This window comes from Colius striatus, chromosome 20, assembly GCF_028858725.1.
Source record: "Colius striatus isolate bColStr4 chromosome 20, bColStr4.1.hap1, whole genome shotgun sequence".
NCBI lineage: Eukaryota > Metazoa > Chordata > Aves > Coliiformes > Coliidae > Colius > Colius striatus.
Genome location: NC_084778.1, coordinates 4,809,729 through 4,832,544, shown reverse-complemented (window position 1 = coordinate 4,832,544; position 22,816 = coordinate 4,809,729). Strand labels below are relative to the sequence as shown.

Here is a 22,816-nt window from a genome sequence, read left to right as displayed (position 1 = left end):
AATTAATTCTTCCTTTTATTTCCTCTTCTTCTCAGAATGAAATGTGGAGAATGAAAGAGAGGAAGCCTTCAGGGAAAGACAGGCAATGATCACTTGAACATCGTCTTCAGCTACTTGTAATTTAGTTAGTGTCACCCACAGACAAAGAAAAATTAATCTAAAATACGTTATTCATCCCTCCCTGGGAAGAGTGAACCTCTGCAAACCCATGTTCCTTCCTCCCTGGCTATTGCACTTCATAATGTGTGAACCATCCTGCACGTGCATCTTGAGATAATCTGTCCTCAGGGAACAGCCATCTGTAATCCCAATGTGCTTTCCACCACTCTTCTTTTGTCAGCCGAGGTGAAATCAGGAGAGGAAATGAGTGAAGCAGCAGCAGACTTGGGAAGATGGGATGGAGTGATGAGAAGCTGCTGTCCCTTACCACAAAGGTTGTTCTGCTACTCTGTGACCAACCTCACTGCGGCTCTCTGCAGCTCAGGGAGCCCTGAAAATGCATCCTGTGGCTGTACCTGTCAGCACACAGCTCCCTGCAGCCACTGTGGGTCTGAGCCCTGTCAGAAGAGCTGACCAGGCAGGATTTCACCTCTGGGGATGTATTCATTGTGCCTAGGATCAGCTCCTGCCCGTTCAAGTGCAGACGTGCCGGCTGTGCAAAGGGAGGATGGGATTTTAACAACCAGGCACTGAATCTGCCCTCCCACAGCCACGGGGCTGAGGTGAGGGAGGGGGAGCAGCCTGCACCCAAGAGACAAATGTGCTGGAGCACAAACAGGCAGATGCAGTGTGAACCCAGGCCTCTGCCTCACTCAGGGATTTCTCATTTCACCTTCTCCCTCTTCAGGCCCAGTGAAGTTCAGGGTTTGGGTGGATGGAGCTCATTTTCCTGGTGCTTGTCTGATACCCACGTACTGTGCAGCAGTGAGTACCAACCCCCAGCGAGCACAGCTCATAATAAATATAGACCTAAGGCCCAACCTTGACCTGGTGGGGAGCACAGCCCTCCCAAGAAAGCATCTGACAGCGTGATTTCTCCTCACTGCCAAACTGGTACAGGATGTCTTCTTCCTGCACATGCAAGTGAAGCTTGAGTTAAACTAAAGCAGGCACAGCTGGTCAATCTGCCCCCAAACCCATATGAGATTCAATTATTTGTGGCTGGCCACATGCCTTCAGAGTCCCCCAAAAAGGGTACAGAGGAGTCTAGGAAAATATCCAGCATTGCTAATGATGAGGTGGTGTCTCTCAGGACTCCTCAGGGAAGCTCACATGATGGGGCAGGGAGCAGATGGCCACTGAACTGACTCCAACTGCTCCACGCTGGCTTTGTGGCCAGGTGCCAGCAGGAGCTGGTCCCTTGAGAAGGGGGACCTGGGTTATCCAACATCTTTCACCTCAGTTCTCCTCCTTTATGCACCAGTGCAAGCTGAAGCTCAGAGGAAGAGGAGAGGAAGGCTCCTGAAGTCTGAGGGCATTGTAAACACCCCATATCCCAGCAAGATGCCCAGGCTCCCCCTGACAGCCATCATTCCCAGCATCTCTCCTTGCAGGGCAGTGAAGGTGCCCAGGGGTCACAGCCCTTCGCCGCAGCTGAGGCAAGAACAAGGGGCTGGAGCTGTCTGAGAGATGCTCCATGAATGGCTCTTTGTGGTACAGGAACTGTCCTCAGGGTGAGTGAGCCCAGCACACCCCAAGGGAACAGCAACCAGCTGGAGATGTCTGGTTTGGCCTTTAAGCTAGAACAGTGACCAAGGCTGCCAGCTTGCTGGCAGGTGGTTTGCCAAGGTGCAGAAGGTGTTAATTCAGCCCTTTCCTCCTGTTCTGAAAATGATTACCCTTGCTGTTTTACTGGTGGTTTATGCACAGCTGTCCTGGGAGCTGAGGAGAAATCTGCTTTGGGGTTCTCTCCTGGGCACCTCATTAATTCTGTGGAGCTGCAATCCTCTTAAAAGGATTGGGGCCTTTGTGGTGGTGGCAATGGTTTGGGGTTTGTTTCCCCTTGCCCTGCAATAAATAATGACACAGAACAGCAGCTCTGCAACAGGGAGTGAGCAGTGACACCAAACTCAGTGCTGCAGCAGCTCAGCCAGGCTGAAGTTTGTGACACCAAGCATATCACAGCCAGAGATTCTCTGAATCCACCTAAACTGTTTTTGAAGCTGCTGACTTCCCAAGTACCTCTGTTTTTCTCCACTGCATGGACCCAGCAATGTCCTGGATGTCCCTCTTGCTCAGTTGTCTAAAGGCAAACACCTTGGTCAGACTCTCCCTTGGTCTGAACAGAGATGTGGCACCACGGTATACGACGTTGCAGAGATCAGCGGGCACGGGGGTGACAGGACATGGATTTTTCAGCAGCACAGTGTCAATCACAAGTCTGATGAGCCTTTGCTTCCAAGTCACTGCAGCTAGTCCTGGGCAAGAGTTTCCTTCTGCTCACTTAGAGTCTTTTTTTGATGAGTTTCTCCAGTTTCCGTATCCGAGAGGACTCCTGCTCGGGTGTCGGGGTGCTGAGCGCCAGGGAGCCGCCGCTCTCTGTGCCGGACGGGGGGGCCGGGAGCCGCTGCCGCAACAGCTCCAACATGCTGCTTTGCTCACTCCTCTTCAGGCCCTGAGTTGGGGGAAGAACAGGAGAGCAAGAGGGTTACATCTCATTGACTGGTGTGAGTGCACCTGGTGTTGGCTGCAAGAGAGTCCACTTCAAACCTCAACCTTTTGTTCAGCCGCCCAGTGTAGGTCTCGATGAGACAAGCTGAGCTCATCCCCAGGAGCCAGAGCAGGGGTGTGCATGCAAAGGGAAAAGCTGCCCTCCAGTATCAACTCTATACACTTTCAGAAGAGCATCCACTTCACAGAATCACAGAATGGTAGGGATTGGAAGGGACCTTTAGAGGTCATCCAGTCCAATCTCCCTGCCAAAGCAGGTTCACCTAGATCAGGTTGCACAAGAACACATCCAGGACAGGTGGATGAGGGGGGACACTTGCCTAAGAGTACATTTCCCACTCACAAACCCCTCTGTAAAAAAAGTCCCCCACAATCTCACTGCAGTGTCAACAAAACCTGAGAGACACATTCTAACCTTCATGTCTAGTATCTTCTGGAAAGTGTCGGTGCTGCAGTCAGCCAGGAGCTTGATGTAATTGTCCACAAACACAACCAGGGGCTCGTGCGGAGCCATAACCACCTGCCGAGACGAGAGAGAAGGGATCAGACAGTGCTCAATCAACTCAGGCACAGGAGTGACATCAGGACTGACTTGTCTGCAAATAAAACGTTTAAGGGAGAGGAAAGAGGATGGACATGCTGCTGTGGGATCTCTTCCCACATGGCAGCCGTGCCCAGATCCCAGGGGCCATGTATCACATTCTAAAGAGCAGCAAGACTTTGTAGCTTGTGGCCTGGCAGATAATGGTGTGTTGTCAAAGCTCAAGATTTTATCTTGCTGCATAGGGAAGACTAGCTGGGGAGCTGCTTGGGAGAAAGAGGCAGTGCTGGTGGTGACACTTGAGAAAGTCCCCAGCAGATCAGGCAGCCTGGACACAGGCCAGATCCTCACTTCAGTTTTGTGTCCCTCCTGCCCAGAGCACAGCGTGTCACAAGGGAATGTGAGCACACTCAGCAGTCACTCCCTCAGTCCCCAGGACAGTGTGGGCCACAGCAATCTGCTGTGCAATCCTCCTGCTTCCAACATGTTGCCTGATGGGTGCAGCTCCTCTGGAGATAGGGCTGCAGCGTGGGAACCCCTGGAGCTCACACCCTCTTAGTCCTAACAACAATCAAGGCAGGACAAAAATAAAAGCAAGTAGCCTTGAGCTGGAATGATGATTACTCATTGTTATACTTTCCTTACCTAAGCAGCAAGCTGCACAGACAACACATCCTTTGATAAACCTGGGCAGCAAAGCCATCCTTCTGGGGAAGTGTGTGTGGGAATATGTGTGTGTGTGCACATGCTGGGCAGAAACAGCACAGGACCACTCTTTCCCTGTCTCTGAAAACATTTCCATATGTTTCCACTGACCCAGCTCACCCCACACTGTATTCTGTCACCGAGACATTTCTTTCTTTCCCTGTGCTTCAGACCTATGAAACATCATAGCCATGTATGTGCTTATAAATCCTTAATTTACAGCCCTTGTAAAAATCTTCTGCCAAGATGAAAAGCTCCAACTTCAGACAGAGCAGCCAGAGGAGAGAGGAAACAGCTCTGTGGGACGTGCACACCCTGCTGCCCTCCTCCCTGCTCGCAGCTGCGCTCTGCGGGGCGGCACTGAACGAATTTGGTCGTGTCATCTATGGGCTCAACGGTGCCAGTGCTGAAATAGCCATGCTGCTGTGAGCCTGGGTGTGACACTGCACAGTGACAGCGTTGGATGCAACAGAGGCATGGCTCTGAACCATCTTGGTGCTAGGTAGGAGAGCCCTGAAAACAGCATGGGGGAGTGTATTAGCCTGGGCTTCTGATGGGATGAAATAGTTCGTTGGGAAAAGCCTCTTTAATGTGCAATTTGGAAACAGCAGAGAGTCTGAGCATTGATAAAAGGAGACAAGTCATAGGCAAACAGAACAGCCAGCAATGAGCAGGCAGCTCTGGGCTCCTGCAAGGAAATCTTCCTACAGCAATACCAGTGGCCCAGCAGGATGAAACCCTTCCAGGAGCCTTCTGTTCTCTCCCAGCCCCAAGAGACAGGTGCTGACCCCAGCCCTGAATCCTATGCGGGGAGGGTTACCTGGATCTATGCAGGCACTAGGAGTCACAGACCTGCCCCAGCACCCACTGATTACACAGGGCCTTCTCTGTAGGACAGCCCTGAGCACCAGGAGTGTCACTGTAACAGCTCCATCTGCAGACACGGCCCTCTCAGAGGCACCTCGTGCAGCACCAGCACAGGCTGTTTGAAAAAGCAGCCACACTGCTGCTGCTGCAGGGCCTCTGACCTGCACTCCCTGCCCAGGCACTGCCATACTGCCTTCATCTCAGTCCCCAGGAAGCCAATGGGATGTTAAGGGCAGACAAACTGTTACTTCTCTGATTCATGTATAAGCTCCAAGAAAATACTTGCTTCTCTAGGCAACAGATATTGACCTTTCCTGCTCCTCTGTTAGCAGTACCAGGGTATTTTTCTTCAGGTCACTTCTAAGAAAACTTAGACTTGCTGTAATGTATCTGCTGACACCTCAGTCACCTTACTCCAACAGCATGGAACTGCAGAACTAACTTCTGAATTCAGACTGCAAACTCAGCTGTGACACTGCCTTGGGCATGGGAGCAAAGCCACAGTGGACAACAGGAGGCAAACAGAGAGAGCCTGAGCTCTGCAGCCCCTCCTTACCTTGGCTGTGGCTTACAGGAGGCTCTGGCTGGCAGCTGCCTGTCCTGCCTGACACCAAGCTCACTCACTGGAACACCTTCACAGCATTGTTAGTGGGCAGGGGACAATCCCATTGCCCAGAAGAATACAACTGCACAGCTCCCATGGCTTCTCCAGGGATCCATCCTAACTTCTTACTCCAGCAACAAGGGGGTAAAGGGAGATTGCTTTGCTTGTTACTTTTTATGAAGACAACACATTGCTTTTGGGTTATTTTCCAGGCACCAGGTCTGGAAAATGAAAAAGGACTCTGGTGAATACAGTAACCCAGACATGTTTGCACTGGCTGTTACACTAGACAGTAAACAGGTGACTCAAGCACGGCTTGGCTCCCCTGCGGGATGGAGTCTGCACAAAGGCCTGGAGTAACCTGACCTGCGGGGGCTGCCCTGCAGCAGACGCTCACGGATGCGGGCTCTGATTTTCACAAGCTCCTGAGGGAACCTGCTGCCCCAGCTCTTCTGGTAAGCAGAACCTGAGCCCTTGGTTACCATGAAAAATGAGGATGCAAACTCGAATGAAAGGAGTGGCAAACCCAAGGTGAGTGAGCCAGCTGTGCACAACAGCTGGCAGCACACCCGGGCAAGCTCACGGACGTCCATGTGCAAGTGCAGATTGCTGTGTTCAAAGGAAGGGCCCCCTGGAATTTGCTTGCTCTGATTCCCAGGCCAGCAGTCTGGCTGGCAGGTTATCAAAAGTCTTGAGTTACCTTCAGGATCATTTCAGCCCGAGTCATGCCTTTCACCACTATCTTTGTGTAGCTGGCAGGAGCCTTCCTCACCACTTGGGACCCAATGGAGGGCAGATCCAGGAGAACCATCTTCAGAGAGTGTGTGTCCAGCAGCAGCTGCAATAGTTCATCACATTGTTATTTAGGCTCCTTTTATCAAGCTGTTCTAAGTCCAACATCCTGAAAGGTGTAACATTTCCCACATTGGAAAAAGTGCTGGTAACTGGACTGCAGGGACAGGAGGGACTGACCCACGTCATGACACTCTGAGGAGACACAATCACCTGTGGCTAAGCATCAGCACTCTTCACTGGTTTTAACAGAGCACAGCTCTGCTGACTGGAAATGCCTTATGGCAGCTCAACATTTGGCACATGAGGATGGATTTCCAGTCCTCTTCTCCTTGACAGGATAAAGTGAGACAATCTCCATTACCTGAACCCATATCATCATTCAGATAGTGATGCCAAATGAATTAACACCACGCTTCCTCCTGCACCCAGCCACCCATTGTGTCAGGTTTGTTGTATTTACCCAAACCACTCCATTTTGGTTTTTCTTTACAATCAAAGCTGCTCTGCTGAGAGCTGCTCAATACTCTGTGCTCACTGGTGCACTGAAGCTCACAGCCTGGGTGTTAAGTTTTTTACCCCACAGCAGCTAAATAAGCAGCAACAACGAAATTTAGCCTAGACACACGAGCACTGATGACAAAATGCTGTGGGTAAGGGTTTCTTAAGAGGAAAATTACCCCACATACTGCACTCTGATTGCATGAGGTATGTTTGAAGGGGTGAGACACAACCAGAGAAGGACAGAAGTCTGACATCAATGCAGAGGAAGAGGAGCACAATTTTGCGAGTGCAAAAGCTGTCTGGGCTGTCAGCACAAAAACCAACAAAAGGGCTCTCGGGAGCAGGTGGAAGCTCATTTTTCTGGAGGTACACATAATGTTACAGGCACTGCAGAACCCCCCAGCAGTCACCATGAACAGTCATGGTACAGCTGTCAGCAGTACCCAGGCAGAGGACTGAGCCCAGGAGGGGCTGGTGGGTCACACCGGTTCCAATCTGGACCTCGTTATCTGCGGTGGGTATCATTGCTGTGTGCTGCCTCTTTCATGGCATCAATCTCACCCTGGGAAGCCAGGAAACCACTGCACAAAGGAGCAGCTCTGGGCACCCCGGAGCTGCTGGAGCCTGGTGCAGCTCAGGCTGTCACGGCCGGATTCCTGCGTCTCTAAAGGGATCCCACAGACGGAAGGTTTTTCCACGGTTGGGGAATTTATGTCTTTCCCACATAAACCCTCTCACGTCTAACAGGAGTGCTGTGCACTCTGCAGCCTTTCCCACAGAAGCAGCACTCTGCAGGCTCTGGCCTCCCACCCTGTCTCCCCCCTCTCCTTTACCCATTCCAGGTCCCTGGCATTGCTGACTCGCTGCCAAGGCTTGCTGAGACAAAGAATGAAGCCAGAGACAAAACCACAGAAAATGAAATCCTCCAGGTCTCGTTCCCTGCACTAAGCACCTCTGCAAACACTGCCCTCCTGTCCAGGTCTCAAACACTAGTATTAGCAAACAGCAGCAAAAGCTGTGTTTAGGACCAGGAAGGTCAGGAAAGCACATTCTACAGCAACACTTGCACCAGGGGAGAGGAACTGGGGCAGAGAGATGCCAGTGAGTGACTGAAAGGTGTTCAAAAGCTACTAAGGCAAAGGACCAATGTGCTGCAGAGACAGGAGACCAGCTTCTGAACACCTCTGTACATCTAACCCCAGGAAGGAACATCCCACTTATAACGAGACGTATTCACTGTGAATCAGGCTAATAAAACCCTTCCCAGTCTGCTTTAAAGAAGCTAATTGGGCCTGTTGTTCCAATACAGTAACATTAAAAACCTTTTAACATATATTAAAACCTTGTAAGGTTACACACAGCCCACTGCTGGCAACCAGTTAATCACTTCAAACACTTATTTATAAAAAGACTTCCTTTAATCCCTCTCAGGTTATTGTTCATTGCCCAAGATGAGCAGGAACTGTGCTTCACTCCTTTGCTTTCTGTTTAGAAAAAGGAAGGTTTTGATGTAAAGCTCCTGTTTCATTTTGCAGACATGCACTGCTCAGACTCATCTCTGATGCCCACCATGTGAGCAGCTTTTAAGACACTGACTGGAAGTTCACAGGAGTCCCATTAGGGACCATTCTGTCTTTTTTTTTCCCCCTCAGCCTAAGGGGAGCAGCTGTATAGAGAGGGGATGGCTGAAAGGCTGCCTCAGCCAAACCTCAGCCTCACAAGGCAGCACAGGCAGGGCTGGGAGAAGGAGGGGCACAGCCCTGCAGCTGCACCTATGCTCTCAAGCCAAGTTATACCCTGTGCTGCTCACCCATGTCCAACCTGGGCACAGGGACTCCTGGAAAGTGGCAGCATCTCAACAGTTCAAGTGGCAATAATTCCTAAAATCATGTAATGTTTGGTTAGAAAAGACCTTTAAGATCGAGTCCAAGCCCTCCTTTCACCCTGCCAAGCCCAGCACTAACCCATGGCCCTCAGCACCTCAGCTAGGTGCTTTTAAATGTTTCCAGGGATGGGGACTCCCCCACTTCCCTGGGCAGCCTGGGACAGGGGCTGACAACCCTCTCTGGGCTCAACCACAACACAGGGAAAAAGTTCTTCTTCATCTCCAATCTAAACCTCCCCTGAGGTTCAATGTCCTTTCTTCCCTGAGATCATGTCTCACCACCTTGTGGTATCTACAGCCCTCTGAGAGTGCACCAGGGAGGCAGGTTCCTGGGAGAAAGCTGGAGGGTTCTAAGCCCCAGATGTTAGGTGGTTGCTTCTCTGGGCCCCAGTCACTGAGTGGCAGAGGTGAGGATGGCTCTCCCAGCCACACTGCAGCGTTCTGACCTGTGTCTGCAGTGCCTGAGGAAGTGAGCCTGGAAAGCATTTGTGTGGGAAAGAAACTGTCCTGTCTGAAGGCACAGCAGCAAGATTAAAAACAGCCATCAAACTCAGGTACTCTGTTTGACAATTCTGGGGACAGAACAGACTGTCCACAGCCCCATCCTTCCTGCAGAGCTCTGAGGAAAGGCTGACAGTGGCCATCCATAACCAGCAGGCAAACCAGAGGAGGTAAAAATCTATCTGCACTCACTGGAACTCAGCCAGGACACAGGCTCCAGCAAAACTGCTGTCAGGCTGCAGAGCTGCCTGGGCTCCCACAGCTTTACTTGCTCAGAGAGGAAGGAGCTAGCACCTGGGAGCAGCACACACAGTCCCTGGGAGGAGTTGGCAAGCTGGCACCACGGGCACATGGCCCTGGCACTGCGGTCACTGGGCCCTGTGGGGAAGGGACAGTGTTATCTGAGATTCAGCACTCTGTATGTGTGTCACATTCAACACTTGGGAAAGTCTTGGTGTTTAAACTACATGAGCTGAGAAACTGCCTGGACACCTAAGGGGCTGGGTTTGGGGTTTATTTTGGTAAAGCTTTCCTGTGGTCTCACTTCCCCTCCAAATACTGCTTCCTGCATCAATTCCTTTTCAGGAGCAGACATATGTATGAACAAAGGATTAAATGTATTACTGCACAGGCTCTCTTCACTGCCCACCCTGACACTTCTTGAAGGGCAGGAAAGGAGAAGCAACATTTCACTCAGCAACCACAGGTTGACCATACCTCAGCTCTTCTGAGCAGAGAAGCAGTAGGCTTGAGTTTAACCCCAGCAGAAGGTACAGTGGCAGCAGAGGAAGATTTGAAACAGATGGGACAGAAAACCAACAGTCTTTTTGAGAAGGACATGGGAGCTTCTTGCACTAGTTTCCACCACCAGCAACTTCCTTTGTGCAAGCACACTGAAGGCTGAATCTCACCTGGACACCTCAGGTGTGTAAGAGGTTTGCTGTTTCTGTGTTACTGTTTCTTTGACTGAAGAAGTGAGAGCTCAGCTGCTTGGGAAGCTCTGCATGGAACAAGGTCTCTATAAACCTCCTTCCACTCTGCTCTGTACCAGAGTACATCCCTGCTGCCTCAGCTGTACCAGAGTTCAGGACACTCTCTGCCTCAAAAGCTGCCTCCACTTCTTGAACTCCCAAATGACGAAACATGACAGCCATTGCAACCACTTTTCCTTACCTGTTCTGCTCCCACCATGCTAATAGGTTTGCACTTGAAGAGATGGTTAATGAACTTGGGGATGAAGGAGCTGCAGAGAAAAAGACAGAAAATTACTCCATTATACGTCAGTATAAAAAGACACTGCAGGTACCTGGTTCTCAAGCTGGCTCCAGCCACATTAAGCACACTAAATTAAACAGGTACAACTCTTTTGCTTTCATCCACATCTCTGAGTTAACTGAGAAGCTGCACACATACTCTATGCAAATAAATTGCTATAAGCTATACATGAGGCATTACAGCACAAGGTCAAAAACAAGCAAACAACTGTTGCACATAATAAACCCAACCACAGGCCAGGATTAGCATAGCTATTCATGGAGGGGAAGTGTCTTGATTGTATCCAGAACCTGCATTTTACCACATACTGGCAATTCCATAACGTGCACATGACACTGAACTTGAGGTGCAGCCAAGGTCTGCTGGGCCCTGGACACTCACACAGAAAGGCACTCTTCCAGAAAGCTTCTGGCCAACAACAATCAAGACAAGAAAAAAGGGTTGTGAGAAAGAAAAACACCAAATTCCTCTTTACTAAGGAGGGCTTCAGACTCAGCAGAGTGACCAGGTTACGTGCACTGGGGAGAATCTGGCAGAGGCAGGAGCCTGAGATTTGCCCCCTCGGACAACGTGCTCCAGAGGGGCAGCTCTGGCCTTAGCTTTTTGCCTCTTGATTTTAGGCTTTGGGGTAGTTTCATTCTTCAGTGGAGAACCAGATGTTCCCTTCTAGCAGAAGTACTGGCTGAGTGTCTGTGAGACAAGGTCCTGCCCCACTGACCCTGTCAAGTGCAGCACCAAGAAAACTCAGGAGAGGGGTCACCAGGAGCAACACAAACTCCATCTCTCAGGACCACCTTTCCTTCCTTTTGCTGACTTGTTTTTAATGTGCTCAGCTTGTTTCACATGACTCTCTTTGTCTGAAGGCCTACAAAGCTCACATTTCCAGGACCTCGCCCATGACCTGGTGACAGGTCTTAGATGTCAATGGCTCTGTCCTAAGTTGCCCTAAGTCGGTCTGTTTTCTGCCCTTTTGAGCGAGGTGCCATTTATAGTGATGATCTAAATTCAGCGTGGTTTCCCCCTTGCATCTGTCAAGCTATTTGTTTCCTTCCCACGAAGCAAGGAACATGGACAGCATCTTGTTTGTCCTGCCACCTGTTTTCCAAGCCATGACATTTCTTTTTTGCCCTTTCTCATGGAAGAATGACAAAAACCTACCTCGGGCACAGAGCATGTCAGGCAAATCGAAAGAAACAGTCAAGGAAGAGCCTTTCCAAGCAAAGGCTCCTTCCCTCTTCCTTCAGAAACAGCCATGACCTCTCTCAGTGAATCATCTTTTCCAGGAGAAGCATTAAGGAAGAACAATTTCAAACTGCTATTAAGAACCAGCTACTGGGCTGCCCCAAACAGCTTTGTATTTGGCCACCAGAGAAACAACCTTGGCAACAAAACAGAAACAACAGGAGGAAAACAAGCCCTGTCTCCTCTTGCACGAAAGCATTAGAGCAGAGACACAACTTATCTGTTTTACAAGTCCACTTTTCAGGTCCATAACTAATTCCCAGGGGGCAATTAGAGAGAGCCAAGCACAGCTGGAGCTTAGGTGATCCTATAAAATGATTGATCTGCTCTGGATGCAGCCGCTTGTGGAAGAGCACAAGAGATTAATTGTACCTTTGATCTTGCACGTAGGTCCAAGATCAACCTCCCTCTGCAAGGGCAGGCGTGGAGCTAACGCTGGATGTGTGTGTGAGGAGCTGGGTGAGCTTTTGTTTCTGCAGGGCAGCAGACTGGTAGCAAAAGGATCCCTTCCTCTCTTTGTTTTCTTTAATCTTCTTTTCCCTGTAAGCACTGGTCTCCCATAGACAGCATTCTGTCTGGCATGAACAGTTCCCAGGCCCCTTTGGATGGCCACCCACAACCAATGCAGAAGGGTAAAGCCACCTTCCATCCCCACATGCCTGTTATTTCACGCTGCCTTATTGCAAACAGCTTGTCAACTCCAGCAGGACAGACACGACAAACCATAAGATCCAAGGGCTGCTCTGGTATAGTTTCTTCCTTTTTTTGGGGGTGGCTACCAGAGACCATCAAGAGCAGTTGCACTTAACTGAGGAATTTCCTTGAGTCTCTTGCCTAGGCTGGACTCAATGCTTGGCTGTCTCAGCATGCAGGAGGCAACCCTGCTGTGAGCAGTACGTGCGGATTCACCGCTAATGCTCTGGTTTTGTTCTCTAAGTGCCCCAACTCCCCACACATCCACAGAGCTATGCTGGATGCCAGAATTCATTTGCAGTTTCAGCTATAAAACTGAATCCTGCAAACCCTCCATAGAAGCAGACAAGTCCCTTGTGTAATACTAAAGCAGTGCAAGGCAGATTTGGAACCTAAAGCACAGAAACCACCCCATCTGAGAGGCTCCATCCAACGGGAGAGGCTCTGCCAAAGGCTGTGTTCTCCTAATTCCCTGTGTACCACTGATGCATCAAACAATGCCTTGCTAAGAGAGGCAGACAGAAATGCAACTACAGTCTGTCCATGGGAGATGAGCTCCTGCAGGACATCATTCAAAGCATCCTGGTATCAGTGAATGCCTACAGCTCAGAAGGGTTTTGCTGAATGCCACTCTCTGAGGCAGGGACCATCTTTTGCAGGCTCACCTCAGTCTGCTGCTTCAGAACATCCATGAGCCTCCTCACTCAACCTTCCTCCACCTAACTCCTCTAACTAAAAGCACAAAGCAAAGCCCAGAGTGGCTGGGAGGCTGCCTGCTGAAGTTACCCACCACACTGGGCTGTCCATGATGGATGAACCGCTTTTTTGGCAAGAGGGAGAGCTGTTTGTTTTTCCCGTCTCTCAGTTCTAATCTTTTCCTCATTGAGGTCAGGTCACAGACTTCCCCAAACACATCCCAGGGCAGCAGCCACAGCTTCACTGCTGCAGGTTTTGATTTCAAAGAGCAAGGAGTGAGGTGCAGTGAGAACAGAGCCCCTCACCCTGCCCACGGGTGCCTCCTGGAAAGCCTTCTGCTTCTCACTGTTCCAAGGGAGTGAGGGTTGCAGGTCGGTCAAAACAAAGCAAAAATGACAAATGAGGTTAGAGGACTGATGCAATTTCTGATGGCCATTTTTCTTCTTCCAGACTTGGCTCAGATCCCTCCGTTTTAAATTTAGTGACTTTAGATGCCTTCTCCCTTGTGGTCCTGTAACTCAACACTAGTGCTTTATACAATCCATTAGAGCTGGGAAGTGGCTGCCAGTTCAAAAAGATCCAGGCATTAACATACTGGGAAGCACAAAGCCTGTTACAAGGATTTTCAGTGTTGTGGAGCACCCAAAATGCCAGGTGCTTCTCTTGGGCAGTCCAGCATATCCCATAAGAATTCAGAGCTTCACAGCTACCCATGTCTGTGTGCCTTACAGTGCCATAACCATTTTAAACAGATCACTGCACCTTTACCACTGGGATAGGTCTCCTCAATATCAAGTTGGACAGGAGGACTTTAAACATGACCTGGCAAAAACAATCTTCAGGAACCAAATTTCAGTTCTCCACCTGTTCTGTGGCACAGTCAATTCAAAACTGGCACTTAACTGGAACGTGCTGCAGAGCAGAGCTCTAGTTGTCTTAAAAGCAGTTCTGAAGTGGAGTCAGTGGTTTTGCAGGTTTCTGTTCTCTGCCATGCCAAGCAGTGACCAAGGCACTCAGGCTTAGATGTGAACTTTCTCAAATGGGAGAGCTGGGTATTTTATCTGGAGTTTACTTGGTATGTGCTTAGCAATAAAGTTAAAAGGGAGGCAGCTAAGCTGAGGTATTAAGAATGTGCTGTGAACATCTGAGAAAATGTGGCTTTCTTTTTCATTTATCACCATGTTAGAGATATAAAATTCCAGTGTAACCACATAAAGGGCTTCAGTGCCATAAATTTTCACTGAGATAGCATTTCAAATGATTACAGGCAACGTCATAATACGATTTACCAGTAATTGCTCCTTAATGCAAACTAATGAGTACCCTGAGATAGAAAGGGGGAATGAAACTCTCAGGCTGGTCTCCATGCTGCTAAAGCTAACAGTTATCAGGAGAGCCTGCTGCATCCTTCCCTGCTGAAGCTCCTGTCTCAATCCCACACAGTAACTGCCAGGCCACACAGTTTATTTCGGGATGATTAGCTTATTACAGATGAATGAAACATTAAGGTATTTTAGAGTGACACATGATATGCACAGTACTGCTTCCAAGTCTACCAGCACAGTCACATGCAACACCAAAAGCAGCAGCTACAATTGGCAGAGTCCTCCCAAGGTTTTTTTTTCTTGGGGCATTGGCATGCAAAGCTCAGCTGGCCACAGGCAAGCAGGGAAGAGCTCAGAGTATCTGCCCAAAGAACTGAACTTTTGTTTCAGACACATAGCTTCAAAGATTGCATGTCCAAGAGATGCTGGAGAGCTGCACTCTCAGCCTGAATCCAGAGGCAAGGGGCATTTCTGTCTCATCTTCCAGTTCTTTCATGCTGCTCAACTTTAGGTGACTTGTCAGGAAGACACTCATAATATCCCCCAAAATCTGAATGTATTTTTCCCTCCTTACTGAACTATTTTTGCATAGAAAACCAGCTTTTAAATTGTGTAGAATCCACCCGTGACACACGCCTTCTTCACAGTGCTACAGCTATTCTAAAAGCTATTTTGAGGTATCAAATGATGCACCAAATTTTTCAGAGCCTGGAAGCATCACAGCCTCTTATTACCAAAAGGAAAGGAGGTTCCCACAGCAAGAGTCATGTCTACATTCAGATGTGCAAAGGCTTTTAAAGATGTCTGAGCCAAAACCCTTCTGTACTTGGCAAACAGCAGACAGTGATCATCCCAATCCAATTTATGGCATGTAAAGAGGAACCAGTCAATACAAATATCAGAGAAAATCTGCCTCAGCAGGAAACCTGAGACAAGAAATTGAAGTATCTTTTAATCTTGCCAGCAGCTGCTGGTGTTTGCTGCCATAGCCCACCTCCCCCTGTGCCCTCCCAGGAGAAGGTCTTTACCCAGCCACTGATGCTGCAGGCTAGAAAGCAAACAGACTATCAAGTATAGACTAGTGAGACCCAGAGACCTTGATAAACTCTGTGCCTTGTTGGTAACTTACTTTGCAAATTTGATACAGAACTGAGTGAAATACTTCCTCGTGGAAGCCAGGTTGTCACGGATGATGGGGACGTTCTGCTTGATGTGGAGAATCACGGAGGTGACGTAAGGACTCTGGTCACCAACGTGTTCCACGTTCTGCCACTGCATCTGCACAAAGGGGAAAAAACAACCCAAAAGACTGTTTAATTCATTAAGATTCAAGTGATAGGTAAGGAAAACTGTACAAATTTCCTGCCAAAAGATTCTCCAGGGAATTCTCAAGAGATTGCCTCTGCAGTTCCCCACCAAGGTCAAGTTCTTTGTCCCTACACTGAGTGAGCAAAACCCCTTCACAAGAAGAGACAAAGAAAATCCAGAATGGCCCTTTTTGCACAGAGCAGAGAGGGGTTGTGACCAGTAACCTACACAAATGGGGACCATGAGGATTAAAAAAGCTTTTGGAGCACACCAGACTGTCTCAGTGTTTAACAGTTTCCAGTTTGCTGGGATGAAGTGCCCACATAAATCCTGATTATAGGCATTTGAGAAAATATCTGCAAGCTTGCAAAGTCTGGATTCCTGTATGGCAGCCAAGACTTTAATACTGGTGAGACTGATGACAGATAGATGGAAGAGGTAGAAACAGTCTTAAAGCCCAAAGTGCTCTACACCAGCGTAGCTCACCCTGAAAACACTTCTGGTGTTCAAGCTGGGATGTCAACTTCAGCTCATCCCAAAGGCACGTCAAAAAACATAAACCAAAAAGAGTTATTCAAACTCCCATCTCATTTTCATTTCTCATCAGCAGAAATGCAACAGAATAGCCCCTGAGAGACTTTCTTTGAGCCTTATTTGCAGTACACAGTGAGTACACACACACTGAGTACACAGCACAAGGCATGTGGGGGAAGAGGTAATCAGGTATGGCCTGGCCAAGCATTCACATATCTAGAAGTCTCAGTGAGGAACCTGAGCAGCCAGAAAAGTGCTCCTGGCTCTGCTACTGTCAGAGACTAAACACACTGCAACATGCTCTAGCTGACTGGAGATGAAACAGGAGATGAAATCAGGATAGGAAGCTGGGCACGTGCAGAAGATCAGCTTTTTCTTTTGAGAGGGTGTTTGTCCTCAAGCTTGTTTTTCTCAAATTCTTGGTTTTGCATGTAAAGTTTTCTACTCCTGGTTTCCATTTAATTACAGCTCCTTTATCCACTGCAACCCAGCTGATTCAATTCCACTCAGACAACATGCAGCCCAAGTGGCTTAATGGGCAAGAGAAGCCAAATTCTTTGCAAAACCACAGTGTCTGAGAGAGTCTGCAAGTGTCCTACCAAAGCTGTCTTTATTTAAACCAACCAAACAGCCCCTGGATATGCTGATCTCACACCACCTGGGTGGCTAGAAGGGATCCCTCTCTCTCCCCATCTCATCACCTACTCTACATTCCATCTTACTTTCATTTGGAAGATTCTTCAAGAGGTAACTGCTTTGTACTCCTCATGGTACTTGTCATACCTAAATAAAACACTTTGTCCCTGATGGACTTACCTTTCTTGACAGCCAACAGACCATCCCCATACAGCAGGACTGGCCAGAGAGTGGGAAGAGGCTGCTGAGTTGAGTGATTGCAACGACAATAAAACAGTAGCTTTTTCATTCTGTTGGTCTTCATTCCAAAAGCAACACTTTACAACCAAACTTTTAAAGTATGAATAGTAAAAATAGCCCTTTGTGTGTGTGGGTGTGTTTCACCCAAAAAAAAACCCCAGTAGCTGCAATGAAAGACATAGTACACATACTGAAAAGTCATCAAAAGAAATATGAGCCCAACTCTTCTGGTAAAGCTTTGTTCCTGTCATTTAAAATGTGTTCCTCTTCTTCCCTCATCCTATGTTTTGCTTGGGATATCCACACAGTTTACATACAGAAGCTGAAAATGAGCCTAAGGAAGAGGAGCAGCAAGGCCTAGTGCTCACAGCCAAAGAGAGAAGCCCAGAGCACTGGGCAGCCTGGCAGCATCCAAAAGCACCTGCACATGGCACAGTCACCAAAGCCAAGGGCACCATGGCCACTGCCAGGGCAGCACCTGGGCCTGGAGACCTGCTGCTACTGGCAGGAGCTTATGACAAGGTGGGGGTTCGTCTCTTCACCCAAGTAACAAGTGATAGGACAAGAGGAAACAGCCTCAAGTTGCCCCAGGGGAGGTTTAGATTGGAGATGAGGAAGAACTGTTTCCCTGGGAGGGTTGTCAGCCCCTGTGCCAGGCTGCCCAGGGAGCTGGGGGAGTCCCCAGCCCTGGAGAGATTGAAAAGACACAAAGATGAGGTGCTGAGGGACATGGGTTAGTGGTGGCCTTGGCAGTGTGAGGGCTGTGGTTGGACTTGATTCTCTTAAAGGTTTTTTCCATCCAAAATGACTCTATGATCACAAGAGCTGCACACTTCTGGGCACAGCAAGGGCTCAAGAGCATTCCTGGGTCTGCCCAGCTGCAGGTCCCCAGGTCCCCACATGTCCCTGTGTCCTCAGAGAGCTGGGAGTAGGGTGGCAGGGCCAAAGCAGGAACCACCATATCCTGTCTCCATATCCAGCACTGATGTGGGTCTGATGAATCAGCCTCTTGAGTCTCCCCACTGACAGTTACAGGCTCCAGATGGGGCACAGGAGCATCTGTAACCTCTGGGACAGCACCTTCTCCCTGACCTTGTGTCACTCATGCAGGAAGAGGTGGGAGGAAGGAGGAAAGGCAGTGGGGGTGCTGCCTGCAGCAGATATTGCTGCCTTTGAAACTGCCCCCATTGTTCTGACACGAGCCTTGGTTCGCCCTGTTGCATGCTGCGCCTCGTTTGAAGGCTAAAATGCACTCATGCTGGCTTTTAATTAGCAGCTAGCAGCTCTGGCTCCTCTGCTCTTGGGCTTTTCCTTGTATGTATTGGAAAGATTATGAGAGCTCTGTGTTTAAGCCCTTGCTGTTGTCCACTCAGGTGTAGGGAAGTAGGAAACTGCAGCTGTGCCAAGAGGTTTTAGCAAAATAGAAAAAACCAGCAAGCGATCGACATGAGTCACTAACACGTCCCCCAGTCCCACTTCCAAGCACAGTTTTACATAGAAATCAATGCTTAATTCAGCAAGTAAATCAAGCCTTAACCAGTGCAAACCATAACCTTAATTGGGGCAAAAAATAGCCCACGTAGATTAGCAGTTTGTCAGCCCAACGATCAAAAAGAAAGCACCCCAGGCCATTTAAATGCCTGCTGCAGATCAGTACAACACAGTCACACTGCTTTGTTATCCACAATATGACAACAGGGGTTTAGAGCAAATTCCTCTCCCACCCCACATCCCAGCTCCCCATCCTACAGCCGTGTTTAATCATTCTACACCTGCTGGAAAGCTTGAGTGAAGATTATCACCTACAGATTTTGTAAAATGGGGCCTTCTTGTCATTTACCATTTCTTCCAGAACACAGGAGGTAAAAAAATCGTGGAAACCAAACACCAATTCCAGCTGAAAGTAATATTCACAATGCCATTTTCTGTGTTAAATCTCTCAAAGTGGCCTGCAGCCAAAGTGGACTTAGAGGTTTAAGTATTTCTTCATTTACCTCTATAGTTACTGAACATTTTTGCAAGGGGAAGACAAAAAAAATCAGACTTTAATAAAGGACTGGGAAAGTTGAATCTTGGAGGACACCAGAGTGAAGTAAATGAAAAGAAGCTAAACAAAGGAAGAGGCCTAATAGAGTCGAGGTCTTGAGGCAGACAGACCTTCCCAGTACAGGAAAACTGGATCAAGCACAAGTCTTTATTCCTTTAATAAACACTCAAATTTAACACATCCAAATACTACTTCTGCATTTAAATAATCATATGCATTTCTTATTCAACTGTCAAGAGTAATAACCCAGCCCTGAAGGAAAGGGAGGAGGGAGGGTGAAGGAAAAAACCTCTTGCACCAAACCCAGGCCTGGTGAAAACCACATCAAAGCAACTGTGTCTGATGCAAACAGGGGAATGTGTGTACAAGTGACAAGTATTTATTTAGTTAATTTCATTACACTTTACTTGTTTATATATCATCAGTCCCATCACATGTGCTTCATTTTACCAGTGTTCCAAAGACAAAAATAAATGGCCTATCAGCTGCTGCCTTCTCAAGGTTGTGGTTTACTTGGGTATAAACAGCCAGAGCCAAGTGATCCAAACACTACTAAGCTACGAAGGTTCAGGAGATCTAAGGAGCTGATGGGGCACACAAGCAACACCTGAAGTGCTGAGCCCTTCCTAATGGTCTTATTTTAATGGGCAAAACCCATTTCATTTGGAACATGTACAAGGTCTATTACCAGCTGCATTCCACTTCAAATATTAGCTGGGGGTGGCGGGGCCAGTTACAGCTGGAATACATCATAAAGCAGAAAGCTATTAAAATTCATGGCAAGACAGTGTGTTGATCCCACAGAAATGGAGCCCTATGTTTAATATTTCTAATTAAAAACAAAAAAAAAAGTTCAATCCACTTTTGTTGTCTTCACCTCTGTCTAAAGCAGTCTGGGCTTTCACAATACTTTGGCAAGAAAACACAGCTCTGCATTTCAAACGTATCAAAGCCAGCAGTGTAACTGCAACAAAATCTTCAAGCACTATTCACATGGGCCTCTCTAGGAATGGGTCCATATATCCTTGAGAGGATCACAGAAGCAACAAGGCTCAATCTCAGTTCCATCTTACCCTCTGAGTGCCTCCAGTTAACAGCCACAAACAAGCAGGCTAGTAAAACTCCTCAAAGAGCACGAAGAGAATAGCAAACGAGAAGGTGTGTTTGAAATTTCATGCTGTAACAAAGGTTTTCCCCATTTTATAGGCTCTCATTGGCATTAAGAGTGGAAAGAGAAAGCCTTAAATATTTACAGAAAGCATTTCATTATCCATGTGGTTTAATGTGCTGCAAAAAGACTGAAAGCTCTAATCTGAAAGACAGGAGTTTTTGGAGTGAAGGATGAATTTATAACTACAGCAATTGCTGCTCTAAGAATTGAGAAGAAATCAATATACAGCTAAATCTCAAGGCAGCATAAAAAGCTATGTCAACAGTGAAATCAGGCAATGAATGCAAACAAGAACTCCATGCAGAGCTTAAGGCTATCTGTTTCCAAAACAAATGTATCCCCTACCTTGCTCATGGCAGTCAGGGCAGGGTCACAGGCTGCATCCAGGTCCTGCACTAACAGCTGGATGCTGTTTGAGATCACACTGCAAAAGAAAAATAATCAAACATGAGTTTTAGGACAGTACTCAGCAATGCAGTGCCAGAAGTGGCTTGTTTGACTGAGAAAGGAGGAAAATCATCTACTAACTGACAGTAGCATTAAGCTGTGAATACATATGGCTACAACTTGTACTGAAAAGAAGCTGGGAAGTTCTGCATGCTGCTCATCAGGCAGCTACAGAATGTGTTTCTGTGTAGAAGGGACACTTTTACAGTTGACCTTTCTGTTTTGACACACCAAAGGGGCTGGAGATGAAAGGTGTCAGATTGGTCAACTCCCACCTTCAATCAGGAAAAGGAGAAATCTTTGAGTACTGAGCCCAAACCAGAATTCGGCTTAAAATTTAACCCAGGCTGCATAAAACTGAGCTTTTATCATCTCCACTTACAGTCAATATTCTACTACTCACAGAAACTTGCAAAGAGGATTTAAAAAAGCACATCTGTAAGTGTGTCTCCCATTTGAGAAGATCAAGGCAGATGTGTTATTTACACTATGTCTAGGATTGCCGCCATCCATTGTTTGAGTTTCTCAGACATATCCCAGACTGAAGGACACATTAGGCAAACACATTTCCCTACTTTTTGCTTTTTTTTTCCCCTTTTTAAACAGCATGGTATTGCTTAGAGACATATTTGATGCCACTGTATTATGATGTGCATAAAGGTACAACTGATCCTAAAACAACAGCAAAGGAACACAGTGTCTGCAGCAACTCAGACCACCCTCAGGGGCACAGAACCTGGTACTCACATTACAACTTCTGCTAGCAGTAACAAGGGACTGGGTTTCACTGAGTTAAGTACAGTTTTTAAAAACTGTAAACTCTAAAATCTGTTGCAGATGCCTGTTTATAACTTCAGGATTATATACATATAAGAACTGGATTTTACTGTTGCTCTTTCTCCTGACGGTCACACAGATGGGAATCGTGGCTCTGTAAGAAATCTGACCAGTGCTTCCTCAAACTCTTCTTCCTCCCCCTCATCTTCCTTGTGAAGTTCTACTGAGTAGTTCACTGTTCAAAAGATTTTGAAGTGTCCACCTCCTCACCAAGATACAGCATCGCCCACTCTAAATTCTGCTGCTGAGATCTGGGTGTTGCTCTTCACCACAACCCACAGAAGTTGTTTATTCCCTTTCCTAGAGCTCTAGCACTTAAAGACTGGAACAGGATGTCAAGTAAAAGATGGTTCCTTCAGAGCAATTAATTTGTCTGTAAAGGCAAACTCATCCAAATTTAGTTGGAAAAATTAGTATGGGAGATGAAGTGACAACTGGCTTCAAGTTAAATGATCTGAAACTTGCACTGGGATAGAAGAAAAGCCTCTGAGCATTTCTTCTGGTGCCTCTGCTTCTGCTGGGCACTACAGGATTTACTCCCTTGAGGGATTCCACCAGCTCAAGCAATGCCAAGGGAACCAGACTGAAATAACTCTTTTGGGCACAGCTGACTCCTGCAGGGCAGCTGCTGGCAGAGACTGGTAGGAAAGAGTTGTGGTTCAGCACCAAAACGAAACACAACCCTCTTAGTGGAAGGAAAAAGACTTCATCATTAGTCTGCCCACGTCAGGAGTCTGTCTGACGCTGAAGTACAGGTTCTCCCATAAAAACCATAAGATTGCAAACAGAGAGAGAAACTTTTTGTCTACACTTCAAAACAAATACCTGCTGTAGAGGGGTAAGGACGCGGCAAGAAGCGTGAGGCAAATGCAAAGCATCGTGACGTGCCAAGGGAGCCTGGCTCCTGGTTCTGCTAAAAGCCACTTCAAACCTTTGCCCCAGGCAGCACACAACAGTACTTCAGCAGCAGTTAATGCATCCTCATGCAATCCCTGATAGATGCACAGAACTGATTGATCAGGAAGCCGAGGCCATAGAAGAGCGCTATAGTAAGTTCTTGCTATAGTAAGCTCAACACTTCAGGCCTTTAAAGGGGTCTCTGAATGCTGCCCATAAGCTCACAACAGATCAATAGGGCTGAGGGGTGGGAATCATGGATTTCTGGATTCATTTCTGAAAAATTTCCCTTCTGTTGAGCTTCAGGAAGAGCTTGTTATTTCTCCCACATTTCCTAAAGACAATGCTTAGCCACTCCAGGGTAACATCCCCTGCCCTGGGCCAATGGCCTCATACACA

The 22,816-nt window shown here is 47.7% G+C and overlaps 1 protein-coding gene across 1 annotated transcript in view; it reads right to left on the bottom strand.

Moving 5' to 3' along the window:
• Positions 1-22,816, bottom strand: part of VPS53 (VPS53 subunit of GARP complex) — a 65,395-nt gene continuing 42,579 nt past the window's right edge. The window contains exons 17-22 of the mRNA XM_062012290.1: positions 20,582-20,660; positions 15,430-15,578; positions 10,243-10,312; positions 6,088-6,225; positions 3,086-3,190; positions 1-2,614 (exon numbers count right to left, since the gene is read on the bottom strand). Of these exons, the coding sequence (XP_061868274.1) occupies positions 2,444-2,614; positions 3,086-3,190; positions 6,088-6,225; positions 10,243-10,312; positions 15,430-15,578; positions 20,582-20,660 (712 nt within the window). The 3' untranslated portion in view covers positions 1-2,443. The remainder of the gene's footprint in view (positions 2,615-3,085; positions 3,191-6,087; positions 6,226-10,242; positions 10,313-15,429; positions 15,579-20,581; positions 20,661-22,816) is intronic.